At 35.0% G+C, this 15716-nt stretch overlaps 1 protein-coding gene across 1 annotated transcript; it reads right to left on the minus strand.

The window, feature by feature from the left end:
* Positions 1-3070: 3070 nt before the first annotated feature.
* LOC128244408 (sacsin-like) lies at positions 3071-14748 on the minus strand. Its single transcript, XM_052962418.1, has 3 exons — positions 9718-14748; positions 9348-9467; positions 3071-7800 (listed from the first exon to the last, which is right to left on the minus strand). Exons 1-3 carry the CDS (start codon positions 14746-14748, stop codon positions 7624-7626), a joined length of 5328 nt encoding a protein of 1775 aa, XP_052818378.1. The 3' UTR covers positions 3071-7623.
* Positions 14749-15716: the final 968 nt, after the last annotated feature.

Genomic DNA, 15716 nt, shown 5'->3' on the forward strand with positions numbered 1-15716 from the left:
TCATTGTTCCAGTTTGCGATGAGTCATTTAACGTGTACAACCCAATTTGTAATACATTAAAACTTTCGCACAAGTTGCAAGTAAATCATTTAAACTTTCTCACAAGTTGCAAGTCCAATGTATCCGGATTGACGTATCCGAATTGCATGCTTGCGGTCGACAAATATAAACTTCTATTTGGACAAATATATACTCCTGATTAAGACGTAGGAATGTTGCGGCTTGTTTAATGTAATTTTTCAATGTACAATGTATGTTTATTGATATTTACCTCATACGACGTGTATATAATATGTGTTGTTTTGTTATCGTCGTTGTTCATCGTATTATCTGGGGCTGTAGGAATCGGGTAATGTTTATCCATGCACCGTCACGGAAAATCCCGAAGTTATGAAGATGCTTGACAGAGTGACCTCCCGTTTATAGCAATTTGCGCTAGAATTTTGTTTTTTTATTACTGGTTCCCTTCCATATCTCGAATAACACAATGCACAATGCTTTGTGCGTTATGAGTGCTTATATTGCAAAAATCAGAACATTGAATTCGTGTATTTCTAATTGATATAAGGTAGAAGTGCAATTTTAACATTAGAATCTACATGTTGAAGGAAAGTTTGATTATGCTGCATGCAGAAGTAATGAAGCAACACAATGAACTCGCTCAATTACATGCACGAATAAGACGGTTATTATTTACACGCAATAGCATGCATAAACATCTTGGTAATAATAATAGAATGTCGATTTACCATTTGAGACTATGCAGTTGTCACTAGTATGAATACACATGTCACTAGTATGAATACACATGTTAGCAGTCATGATAGAATATAAATTTACCATAATATTAATGTAATTTACATACAAGAATAATGCATGTACATGAATTGATTTTTTACTTAAATACCCTTCCATAAATTTGTATGCAGGTGACAGGATAAAATGATTACAGTACCCATACGTTTATGAGTAATATTCGCAAAATGAATGTATTATTCGATAGTTACGTTTTATTTTGAATTATCCGGTATTAAGAGTAACAGCATCTGGGTCCGTATCGGTGTATCAATGTCATTCATGTTGAAGCTCTTTTAAATATTAAGTATACAACTTATGTGTTCCCTTGAACATGGACAAAACTTTTTATTAAATGAATTCCTATAAAAGTCAATATTTCTTTTGCGGTTTGACCGTTCAAGTTAGGTTACAAGCCGTCAAAAGTCCAGACTTTTTCTTGTGGGTAATTCCATATTCACTTCGTGGATTACCTCATTGACATTTGCAAATCGTCATAGTAAAATAATACAGAAGTATTTATACAATGCAGGGGGTCAGACGTATTCCGAATCTGCAAGGATTTAAGTTAAGATTTGAATCTGGGTTGCAAAATGGCGGTGAAAGGTTAAAAAAGAATGATTTTTGGAACCTGTTTTCGCTCTGTAAGTAATATAAGTGATATGTTTCCAAAACATCATGATGCGCATTCGGCTCTATATTCTCCATGTTACTCTCGGCTTTTTTATTTCAAGCTATTAGGTTACGGAATAAAAAAGTTATTAAAGGAAAACTTTCAACCAATCTGATGTTTACAAATGTGGGAAGCGATAATTTGATACTTTAAAGGTCATTTTAGCTCAAAATACATACTTAAGCTCAAAATACATACTTTTTTGCAATGTTTTATCCTTCAATATCTGTCAAATGTGGTATTTTAATTTGTTGACGCTTTCTTTGCTGTACAAGGGCTTTCATTGTCCTTTTTTTTGGTTAACCACCTAAATGTGTGCTGATAACACTTTAACCACGTTTGGTCATCTGAGCTTAATGAAATTTGACAATCATTTATATAGTTAACTGTGCGACATATTAAACTTGTGACCACTTTTTATAAAATCATACCACCGCATCTTGAATACTTTCTATATAATTGTATATAGGTTGTTCTGTTTGATCGTCCGTCCCTATTATACAAATGCTTCTTTAACATGTTTTCTCTCTCTTGCCAGTTTGACTCTAGGAACATAATAATTTGTCTGATAAAAATGATAATGTTATTGATATTATGTCTAACCAACATGGCTGTTGCATTTGCAAGACCCAACTGCATTATGTCTAACAAATATGGCTAGTGCATTTGTAAGACCACAATCATGGCGTTATGTCTAACCAACATGGCTGGTGCATTTGCTATACCATATGGCATTATGTCTCACCAATATGGCTGGTGGCCTTGCAAGACCACATGAAATTACGTCTAACCAATATAACTGGTACTGGTACATTTACAAGACATACCCCATTGCATTATGTCTAACCAAAATGGCTGGTGCATGTGCAAGACCACATGACATTTATGTCTGTGTTATGTCTGTGAAACTTGGCAATCACTCATAATTGACAACTTACACTCGTATGTCCTTTTCATAGTAAACAAACACAGTGTGACATTGACCTCAGAGGTAGGGACGCAGATCTTGCACGCGACACGTCGTTTTGATATATCGAAAACATGTGGCATGTTATTTTAAAATCTGTCCATACAAGAGAAAGTTACAGCCAGGACACGACCAACTATACTTGAGCTTAGGGGAAGGGTCACCAGTCTTGCACGCGACACGTCGTCTTGGTATGTCAAACACATGTGGCATGTTATTTTAAAAATATGTCCATATATGAGACAGTTACAGCCCGGACACGACCATCTATACGCTATGTCCTGAAATGAAGCATTCCATAGTATTCAGACACTTAGTGTGACCTTGACCTTAAAGGTAAGAACACAGGTATTGTACGCACCAAAATGTCTTGGTAGATGGAACACATGTGGCAAGTTATTTTAAAATTTGTCCATACAAGAGAAAGTTACAGCCCGGACATGATAAGTTGAGTCAGACACACGGACGGATGGATGGTGCGTCAAGTCACATTATTATGCCCCCGAAGGTGGTCATAATAATGTGACTTGTTCACCAGTGCGAAAGAAAACAGTTTTTCACTTCTGTCTATAAGTTTGCATAATTTGTCAAGCACACACAACGCATAATGAACGCCACAATAAAACAACAAAATATAGTGAATAAATTGTTTTATTCCATTCAAACTAAACCACAAACAACACAAAATCTTAAACATTCTACGAAGCATGTACAACAAATGTTCATACCATAAACAAATACATTCATGTCTTAAAAATACAGGAAAATGGGACAATAAACAGTAGAACACAGCAGCCACATGTTCCTATTCCGAACTATCTTATATTATCTACATTTATATTATAATTGACGTTGCCAGCATGAAGTACCTTCAATATACATTATATGGTTTCCGGTGATTTACAGAGATTTATTAGTGAAATGAAATTTCACACAATTTTATAGACGTAATTACGAAATGACGTTACGTACGCGCATAAATTTCTAAAAACTACAGTAAAATCTCATTTTATCTCCATTTTCAACATATAATGAAAATATGAAATGGTTTCAGTGTAAGATCGCAAAACATTTCACTTTGTGAACACCTAAAGTAAATATTTCACTCGTGGCTAACACGCTTGTGAAATACGGCTCTTGGTGCTATCTGGAGTATATATATTACGATTTAACATTGAAACAAACAATTATCCTCTATTTATTTCTATATATAACAAGAATAATGACTTTTGACTTTTTGGCATAACTAAAAGGCTTTAAAATTGTGTGCAATATATACCAACGTTATTTGTTTTAAGCGTTTTAAAAATCAAATTATAATTGATACTTCAAAGAGAATATTTCATTCGCGGCCATTCAATATAACATTTATTAACAAACATACACACATGTTTAAAAAAGAAAAAAGAGCTTTTTCACAGACAATTAAACAATGAAATACAAAAATGTTTCAATAAGAATTACGACGGTCGGAGCCAAATACTGGCTACATTCTTTTCAAATCTTTTGTTAAATAAATAAATACACAATGATGTTCAATACCGAAATATGACGCTCCAAGCGTTACTTCGAACAAAGGCATTTTCGCCCGATGATAAAATAATGTAACGAAAGAAATACCAAAAAGGTTCTAACATACATTAGAAGGCCCACGCAAAATAATTTGCAACACTATTTGAAATAGTTTATGAACTGAACGAGCAATGGTAATAAAAATGTATAAACACTTTAAAAACCATACACACTATGTTCAATACGTATCACAAGTGATTCATTTAAAATAAAGAAGACACATGCCATACACTTGCAAAACCATCGCAAACATAAACAACTCGCACGCTCAATAACTGTTTTCAATCAAACCATGATGAAGGCCCACAAATGTCTCACACTGAACGAAGCTACATCCTTCGCAACATACAACATTTATAACGAAATATAGGTCAAAATAGAATTAAGAAGGCCCACGCCAAATACAGGCTTCATCCCTCGGATAAATTAAATACAATAAACTCATTAACATTTTTTTTAAAGAATTATGAAAACACCCACCTGACTCAAATTAAAAACAAGGTGTATACTTCGGGAAGTAATGATTGACATATACTAAACATATACAAATATAATTTTGAAGGTTCACACCAAATACTGGGTACATCCTTCACAATATATATCTTAAGGAACTGGAACTAACTGTAAAAAAATGATTTAACGCTAAAAAGTGCTTAACATAGGATTTATCTCTATAATATTTAACATATTTTATTTAATAAAGTTATACATTACCCAAAACAGGTTTAGGCATAATTGAGAAGGCCCACGCCAAATACTGGCTACATCCTTCGGAACATATTTAATATTATAAAGATATAAATTACCAAAAGAGGTTTAAGCATAATTAAGAAGGCCCACGCCAAATACTGGCTACATCCTTCGGAACATATTTTATATAATAAAGATATAAATGACCATAAGAGGTTTAAGCATAATTAAGAAGGCCCACGCCAAATACTGGCTACATCCTTCGGAACCTATTGTATATAATAAAGATATAAATTGCCATAAGAGGTTTAAGCATAATTAAGAAGGCCCACGCCAAATACTGGCTACATCCTTCGGAACCTATTTTATATAATAAAGATATAAATTGCCATAAGAGGTTTAAGCATAATTAAGAAGGCCCACGCCAAATACTGGCTACATCCTTCGGAACATATTTTATATAATAAAGATATAAATTACCATAAGAGGTTTAAGCATAATTTAGAAGGCCCACGCCAAATACTGGCTACATCCTTCGGAACCTATTTTATATAATAAAGATATAAATTACCAAAACAGGTTTAAGCATAATTGAGAAGGCCCACGCCAAATACTGGCTACATCCTTCGGAACCTATTGTATATAATAAAGATATAAATTACCAAAAGAGATTTAATCATAATTAAGAAGGCCCACGCCAAATACTGGTTACATCCTTCGGAACATATTTTATATAATAAAGATATAAATTACCAAAAGAGGTTTAAGCATAATTAAGAAGGCCCACGCCAAATACTGGCTACATCCTTCGGAACATATTTTATATAATAAAGATATAAATTACCATAAGAGGTTTAAGCATAATTAAGAAGGTCCACGCCAAATACTGGCTACATCCTTCGGAACCTATTTTATAAAATAAAGATATAAATTACCAAAACAGGTTTAAGCATAATTAAGAAGGCCCACGCCAAATACTGGCTACATCCTTCGGAACATATTTTATATAATAAAGATATAAATTACCAAAACAGGTTTAAGCATAATTAAGAAGGCCCACGCCAAATACTGGCTACATCCTTCGGAACATATTTTATATAATAAAGATATAAATTACCAAAACAGGTTTAAGCATAATTAAGAAGGCCCACGCCAAATACTGGCTACATCCTTCGGAACAAATTTTATAAAATAAAGATATAAATTACCAAAACAGGTTTAAGCATAATTGAGAAGGCCCACGCCAAATACTGGCTACATCCTTCGGTACATATTTTATAAAATAAAGATATAAATATGACTCTTTACAATCATTTAGTTTGACGTTGTACATATGAAACTTTGGTATGATGTCTATACAGTATAATAAACTTATTAACTACAGGATTTTTTTATACTAACAAGGCCCACGCCAAATATTGGCTTTACCTTCAGAATAAAAAGCAAATAACACATACTATCATTGTAAATAAACACATCATATTATGAAGTCAGACGTCTGATAAAACAAAATTTATAATCTTTGGAATATACAAAATACAGTAATGAGATACCTAAATGCAAAATATACAATGGTAAACCAACACAATGTTGTTTAAACATCGAAATATCATGGCACTCAATTTAATAGTTAAACGAGAATGAAATATATGTAACAAAATTTGCTTCAAGAGAAAAGAATGCCTCCAAAAATAAAGTATCCTTATAAATCCACCAGCGACAAGTAGGAAGGAGTTATGTCCAACAGTTAAACCAGTCTAACATTCTTACATACTTTTTATGTTCAATAAAGACAAAAGTTAAATATCTCCAAAGGAGTCATAGCATTGTTGAAATCATTACAGCTAATAAAATTCATACATATAGTTATAAAAAAGAATATATACAAATAATTAGTTAACTATTTTCCATAAAATCACAGTTACATACACTATGCGATAATGGCTCATTTTTCTTTAAGCCTATATACACCTACATGGCTTCATTAAATGAGTTTCATACGACATTAATTAATTTACATAAATTACGCAAGCATAAAATAATACTTAAATATATATTCCATACTCCTATATACATAGGGTAAAGAAGGAAACAATACATGTATACATAGCACGTCAGGAATTGATAACACTACAATTTTATGATATATAAAGGAATTGAAAAGCACATTCAGTTGCTTATAAAACAATGGAAACTGAAGGGACAATAACGAAAATATACATTTACTTTGGATCATAAAAAGGGCTACAACTAACATGTATTAGGAAAATCAAAAAGTTATGAACAAATTTACAACAGATAATCTTGCAATTAAACCTTTCCTTATGCGATAGATGGTGGGACACTTTTATGAGATTAATTGCTATACTCAAACACATCTTATTGCGATATAAGGTTTATAAAAAAAAGATGAAATAAAAAGCAAAAATAATGATACATTATTTCAAACGTTTGAAAGTGCGTATACAAATGATTTATATGCTAGTTTTAATGACACACTTTGTAACGATTAAAATGGGCAATACCATTCCAATTATACTGTATAGACATCATACCAAAGTTTCATATGTACAACGTCAAACTAAATGATTGTAAAGAGTCATATTTATATAAATACAAACTAAGGAATCAGAAGACATACAAACTTGTAACAGTCATATAGTATATAAAAATACATTTTACAAATACTTTAATGTCCTACGCTACAACACTATTAAAAATATGCTAAACCACAAACGTATCAACTGGTAATACTATTTCTGACATTCACACAAACCATTTACATGTTTATGGTTACGTTCACAGATAATCAACTGTTTTTCACTAATAGCAGTGAACATTTCATAACAAAATATAAACACAATATACACACTATTTAACACTGACAGCTGGTGTCGTCTGAGTGTTTTAATATAATGACGGGTCCTTAATTCGTAAAGTCATCGACTATATCCAACATGCGTTTTGCTGATTCCACGGCAAATCCAGCGTCGTCATCATGAAACATATCAGAAGGGATATTGTTTCCAGCTACACAATCCGGATATCGAAGTCTAAAATATTGTCTACCTTCTATCTGTAGACGTCCCTCAAACAATGTTGCCTGAAAACAATATTTATTTTAATTTAAACATTTTCATTTTACGTCGATTGCGAAATAAGTTAATGCAACATTACATTTATCACTCCCGTTGGCACGGTGTAACGCGAAAGCGAATCTTTGTATTTTTGGGAAACCGGAGTACCCGCAGGAAACCGACTTGTCCGGCATGGTAACGACAAACCAAATTAACAGTCATGTTCCATGTATTGCCAAAATATTAAACAAGAGGGCCCTGAAGGCCCTGTATCGCTCACCTGATCCAATTCAAGTGTGAAATAAGTGTTTTCAGGGCGAGGACAATTGTGACAGGGGGTAATTTCCTTCCTAGTGACCAAGTTTTTTTAAATATCACGGACGATTTTTTCAATATCACGGATGGCCCAGTTGCAAACCTTACCTTGCTGTAATAAGTACATTCTGACCTGGTTTCATATAGATAAAGTAGACCTTTGGCCTCAACAGTGTTTTAACAATGTTTTCTATGAATTGACTTCGTGACCTAGTTTGTATACTCAGGTAACCCAGTTTCAAACTTGACATAGACTTCATAAACACAAACATTCTGAAATAGTTCCATGGTTATCAAAGAGAGAATGTAACATCTACAGCGTTTACAATAGTTTTCTATGATTTGACCTAGTGGCCTTGTTTTTGACCTCTGATTACCCAGTTTCAAACTCTTCCTACAAAAGATAATCAAGAATAACATTCTGATCAAGTTCCATGAACATATGGTCATAAATGTGGTGTCTAGAGTGTTAACATGCTTTTCCTATTATTTGACCTGGTGACCTAGTTTTTGACCGCACATAGCCCAGATTCGAACTTGGCCTAGAGCTAATCAATATAAACATTCTGACTAAGTTTCATGAACATACAGTCATAAATGTGACCTCTAGAGTGTTAACAAGCTTTTCCTATGATTTGACCTAATAACCTAGATTTTGACCACACATGACCCGGATTCAAACTTGACTTAGAGATTATTAATATTAACATTCTGACCAACTTTCATGAAGATACAGCCATAAATGTGACCTTTATAGTGTTAACAAGCTTTTCCTTTAATTTGACCTGGTGACCTAGTTTTTAAACCCAGATGACCTAATATCAAACTCGTCCAAGATTTTACTGAGAGTAACATTCTGACCAAGTTTAATTAAGATTGTGCCCAAATTGTGACCTCTAGAGTGTTAACAGTCAAATTGTTGACGACGGACGACGAAGGACGCCTACGACGGACACAGGGCGATCACAATAGCTCACCTAGTACCATTTTGATTACCGCCATTTTTGATATACATGTATGTCTTTTTACATGTAAGTAGGATGGACAAAGTACATCTCCAGATGAATGTGAACATTAAGTAACAAGTCCGATTAAAACTTTGCCAGACAATCGACATTTATACGCAGAATTTTACATGAATAATACAAAAAAGTTATTGTTCAAATAAGTTTAGAATTGCTTAGTAAAAATGTTCCAAAACATGAATATTTTTACTTATTTCCGACAGTGTTTTAACGCTATACAAATTAATACCAACCTCCTGTTGAAGATCGGCATGATCTAGACCACGCACAATAGAGGCAAGACTGTGGACTCTCTGTGGGCATAATTTTGCGTCTTTGGAGAACCAGACTGCTTTTAATGCCTTCTCACACGCCTGGGAATAGGAAGAAACATGTTAGTTCAATGTGTCACAATACTGTTAGATAGAATTTAACCGTTGCATTTATATTCATTGCATACCCGGTAATAATTATAACAGTGTTAATTCTTTATACGCGTATGAGCATCATGTTAATTTTATATAATTCCCGTTATACTTCATTTTATCATAAGATTTAACTAAATAATAAATGAAGACATTAACATATAATTATATGTTACTAATAACGTGAACTTTGACTTGCCTGATGGCACATAAAGCATATCCAATTGTAACTCTTTTCTTGAATGTGCTCCGTGCATTCTAGAGCTCTTTTAGCGGCTGAGTAGTCTTGCTTCGCCTGTCTCAGCCATCTTCTAGACTCTCCAATACTAGGTCTTGGAGTACTATCGGATGATCGATGGGAATAATGACCCTGGCGAAATGACCTATTGTATTCGTCAATGTTTGCTTTGAATCCACGAGCGTATGTTCCCCCTGTTTGATATGCTCTCTCTGTTGTTGTCCTATAACTCGAGCCTGACATATCTGGGGCTGACATTCCAGTGGTAGCATTCACTATTTCCTCGTCAATACTTTCGCCCCTCTCAAGTCGTAAAATAAGTTCTCTTAAGTAATTATATATTCGCGTACAATAGCTTTCATTTCCGACATTTTTGTCAGGGTGCCATTTTTTAATTAGACGTCGAATTACGATTTTCCGTGCTTGATCGCTAAGTTGGAATGCTTCTGTCAACATCTCTCTTATACGACGGCAATTTTCATCAAAAGGTATTGCACCGACAGGCTCAGAGTCAAACACAACTACATCTTGCGAACTCTCTTGGGTTTGCGGCAAAAATCTATAAAGTCGATAAATTGGAACTTCGACAGTCCCTTCGTATCGATCTCCCACATTAACGATATATCGAATGCCCAGATGTACGGAACCGTTTGAACTTGCTATTTCACTTAAAATATGCACGTATATATACGTTACATTTTCGCCAATTTCATTTTCTGGATCTTCACTGTCGTCATCAAATTCGATTTCAAGTGCAGCAAACATGTATTCGTGCTTTTTAAATGGAATAATCCCTTGAACCAGAAAAGGCAAGAATCGGTCTTCTACATATGTGCCAGGATTTGGAAAGACTGATCCTTGAAATGAAAGTGGCAAATTGTATGCGGCAATTTTGCGTCGGTACAGTTGTAAAGATATCTCATGTGGGTTCTCTATCAAGTCTAACAAATCGCGCATTATGTGACTACATCTTTTTGAGAACTTCCCCAACGTACATAGATCAACCAGCTCTATAAGTCCATTTTCTTCCCATACAAGGACTATGCTTAGCGAGCTTCTACTTGGTATATTTGTTTGGAAATAAAAATGATAATATTCACAGTCAGTACGGTCCTCATTGTTTGTCATTTTGGAAACAAAACAAGTTTTTTTTGTATCAGTACCTTGAATTATTTCACCCTTGTATGCAAGTTTGGTTTTTAACCCATTCACTTGCGAAACCATTACATTTGACAGTTTTTGCATGATTTTATTTTCCTCTTCTTCGGTAATATAATTCGTCTCAGTTTCTGTTACAGACTGATGCCGAAGTAAACGAATGATGCCTTCAACAAACTCTGTCGAATGTAAAAATTGTTCCCATCCGTCTGCTTCAGCGCTGCTTTCGACGATTTCCATTTCATTCGTGATTACTTCTTCCGACACTACTTCGGAAAGAATCTCAGGTCGAATGTGGTAAGGCAAAGATAGAAACGGTTTCACTGGATCACTGAACGTCAATACATCTAACTGCCTGAAACCCACAAAGTAATTTATGGCCAATTTTCCATTCAGTTTAGTTCTAAAATCACTATTATCATCTAAGGTTAAACTGGCGGAAGGTGACATAATATGTTCTGAATTCGGTAAAAATAAGTCGATTGCACTGTCGACACTTTTCGATGGCTGCGCCGTGTATATCAAGAGTTGTTCAAACAATTTCTCAACCGCTTTTGAAACAAGATATAACGTTGTTTTAGGCAAATCTCCTTTGAAATCAGAATTTACTGCGTTTAAAACAGAAACATAATGAATATATGATACTGAATCTTTAGCCCCAATTTTTTCAAACAGATCAAAATATTTTCGGAATTCCTTCGGAGCTTGAAATAAATATGGGGGAATAGCCTGCTCTATTGAAGATCCTGTAAAAACGTTCGACACTTTCACCATAGCCTTTTCATCTGATATCAAGACGAAACGGGTGTGTTTTAAACGTTCAGGCCGTATAAGCTCATTCGTATTGTTTAAATATTCATATATATGTTCCATGTAGTACCTTTTTGTGTCTTTTTCAATATCTCCTCCGTTTTCAAAATCTTCGTAGAATACATCAGTTATATTCTGACAATGACTTATTACTGAATCTACTGTTGGCATATCAAGAATGCCTAACTTTTGCATACGGTCATTATCGGGTACCGAATTTAAAAGGCTAACACTGCTCCAGCAAACGTCTTCAAATCTGGAACTGCACGTGCCGTTTAATGATATAAATATAGCTTCTGTACTATATGACCTGACAATCGTGTGTTTAGTTTTGGCTACTTGACGTGGAAGAACAAATTTTATATGTTTTAAATCCAAAAATGTTTGATCATCAAAGTTGTCTCCATAATCTCCAAAAACACAGTGGGTAAGAACCCTAGACTTTCGATCTAGAGATTCTGCTTCATCTATATAAACCATTCGTGCCAGTTCCTTCGCAAAATCGATAACCATTTGACCGGATGGTTTTGTAATAAGTCCCAATTGTATCATAAATTCGCTCCATGTTTCATTTCGAAACTCATTGGGAAGAAATTTATCTTCACCCATGAATACTTTATGAACCTCGTGTTCCTCATCATATAACTCTTTTACAAGTTTTAGTTGACCATTTTTTCGAATAAATGTTGTTTGCTTTAAGATATTTAAAACAGCTTTCTGCTTTTTTGATAATTGTGAACCAAACGGTACAAGCAGCAAATTGTCTTTTATGTACAGTAAGTGATGCATCCAACAACTTTCTTGTAACAAACCAAAGTGTGGCAATATATAAGTCAGGTAAACATCAATAGATGCTGGTCTCGGAAGTTCCAAATAATTATACAAATTTAGAAGATTGAAGTGATTTTGTAAAAACCAAACAGATATGGTTTGTGCTAAGTTGCACAATCCTTCGTTTGGCAAATAAGTAGGCATTATCACAACATTGCCTTTGTCTTCGATATTGATATAGGTTCCATCGGGAAGCGTTTCGTACAAGGGAAGAGACTTAATTAAAAAGGCTGTCCTGTTTGTAAGGCTTTTTTCTAGCTTTTTCCTATTTTCATAAAAGAAGTTCAATAATGTAGCAACTTCGACTGTTTTCACATCATTTGCGGCTATCCGCGCTTTGTAGTAAACGAGGCATTTCAATAACTCACTAGGATTTGTCGTTGAAGGCAACAATTTGCCTATTGTGTAAGGTATGTTTGAACGCTTAAACAAAGCTCTGTCCAGTAACGGAATATTCAATCTTCGTATAATTGTAAAGAGTATTTCGTTTCCAAGTGATGCGAACAGAAGGTGGTGTCGGTTTTTTATGGGGATCAGCTCAAATATTTTCATTTCTCCCAAACAACTCACAGAGGGTAAAAAAGACCAATCGTCAAATTGGCACAAGTTTGTCTTAAACAAGTCGTCATCTACGACCCGACTAGAAGTTATTTTGCATTCCACAAAGGACTTGCTCTCAATGAAATTAAAGAATGAAATAATCATTTCCGGCTTCACTCGTTCATGTTCTTTGATATGAGTCTTGTCCCAATGAACATTTGTTGAACGGCAATATATGTCGGGATAAGACAATGGCAATAACTCTAACATATTCTGTACTTCGAAATCGATCACGACGTTCAACTCCAACAAAATATTTTCTGGTGACAACAAAGACAAAAGGTTAGCGTGTACAAATTTGTCCGGCGACCCCGGTAGCAGGCCGTAATATTCAGTGCAGAAAACTGGAAAACTCTTGTTGAACAGTCGTAGAATAGAATCATTGGTTAAACAAAGAGGAAGATCCTCCAATTTATCTTTGAAATTCTCCGCCATCCAAACATACCTCAACAAACTTTCAACAACCTCCACATTTTGTAGAACGGAATTTTGTACCAGTTCAAAACCTGTTATATTCTTTTTAAGAACTTGTATAACAAAATCCGGATCTCCATATAAAGCGCAGTCGCATTTTGTTTTACGTAAGGTATCTATAACGCACTTAGGAACGTGTATCAATTTTATACCCATAATCTCCATTGTTGTCTCTACATTTTTGGCATGTTTATGTTCAAACATATTTGCTTCCTTCACAAAATATCGCACTACGTTAAACGTTCCGCCGGTATTATCGGAATCACCAACACTTGGGAACACCCAATCTAGTTTAACGGAAGTACGGTCTTCGATTGAGTAGGTAGTTGTTAATGCCGGAAAAATAGTGAACCGTTCTGCGAATGCTCTTTGATAAAATGATGTTACAAAATTATTCCAATATACACCTTCTGACAAAGGTAAACACGGAAAATGCTGGTAATACAGGGACAAACATTCATTCATTATAAGTCGCCCATGCCAAATATCTTTGCAGTCTTGTTCAAAATACTTTTGTAAGCATATAAGCGCAATATTCAGTGCCTCGGTGACCAAGCAGGAAAGCACATATTCATTCCAGGACTTTCTGAAACCCTCCTCCCATAACCCACGCCGTCCTCGATCCAATGCAAAATGTCCGTTTACATTAAAAGGCATCCCGGTGTGTATAGGAAGAGGAAGGAAGCAGTAGGCCACACCTTTGATTGGACTGAATTCAGTGTTGGTTTTGTTGTGGTATTTTTCTTTTACACGCCTTTCGATTAAAGACTTAAAGCTTCCTTGAGGCAGCCTTACGGAAACACCGGCGAAAGGAAGCAGGCCAAGTTCGCCTTCGTTGAACCCGCGTGTAATATGTTCTTCGAGCGGTTGGTCACTTTGCTTTACTCCAAATGTATTAGTAACCAACCAGTGAACTTCTTCGTTGTTACTACTTTTAACGGTCATTTTGTAGGTCGCTTCGAATGGATCCACAGACAGATTTCCCAGCTTATTTTCTTTATTCTGTTCGCAAACAGATTTGACCTTTGTGAAAAACTGTGAACGGTTTTGTTCATCCTCCCGAGATAGCAACGTTTGCACTTTATAGTCTTCCGACAGTTTACCCTTGTTGTATGTCATAAATTTGATACAAGTTACGTGTTTAAGAAAATGTAAGCAATCAGCCGTATTCTTGGTGAACCTTAACATGATATCGTCTAGCTGTTTTTCTGTAATGCAATATTTACTTAGTGGGGATGATGTTGCCCGAAGCGGAAGTCTGAACACGGTTCCCTTACTAGAAACAAATGGTGGGTAGTTTTTAAGTGTACCAGGGAACTCTTTGTTAAGATGTTTTACTTTGAAACGTATACCTGGTTCGCCTTTAGAGTAATCTCCGATGCTTTTCAGTAAAGGGTCAAATAAAACTAATTCTCCCTCTTCGTCTAATCCAGGTCCTCTTGTCCAGAACGAAGGACAATCAGTCAAATGATAGACTGCGTTGAATCCAACACCAAATTGGCCAGTTTTAGTAGGGTCGTCTGATTTACTTCCCTCGCCTAGGTTCTGAATCCCTGTAAAATCTTCTGTACTAAAAAAACTGTTATTATATACACAAAGCGCTGGAAGATCATTACCTTGATGTTCTAATGATTTTGCCCTTTTTGACTCATGGCGTCCGTAGAATTTTATAAAATGTATTTCTGTTGCCCCTGCATCATCAGCATTTTGTATCAATTCTTTCATTATGCCTTCATCGCACGGATAATCCTTCAAAAGCCCTCTAAGTCTAGTTGTTAACTTCTCGCGTTGACCAAATGGCACAGCAGTAGATATGCTTTGCAGAAATTGAACCTTTTTTGTCTGGACTCCGATCTTTCTTGCTAGATTCGGTGCAATATCACCATGTAACAACATTAGACCTTTTGAAGTAAGTATCTCGGGGTCCTCTATCGCAAGCATGTGTGTTGGATAAAGATATCCATCTGAGTTCGGTGCAACAATAAAACTCCGATCATCCACGTGTATGTCATTAAAAGTCTTACTCTCTATACTCATACCATTTTCCAAATTAATAAGCAGGTTTACAATGCGTTGGACTTCGTTGC

The sequence above is a fragment of the Mya arenaria genome, chromosome 8 (genome assembly GCF_026914265.1).
Source record: "Mya arenaria isolate MELC-2E11 chromosome 8, ASM2691426v1".
Taxonomy (NCBI): domain Eukaryota; kingdom Metazoa; phylum Mollusca; class Bivalvia; order Myida; family Myidae; genus Mya; species Mya arenaria.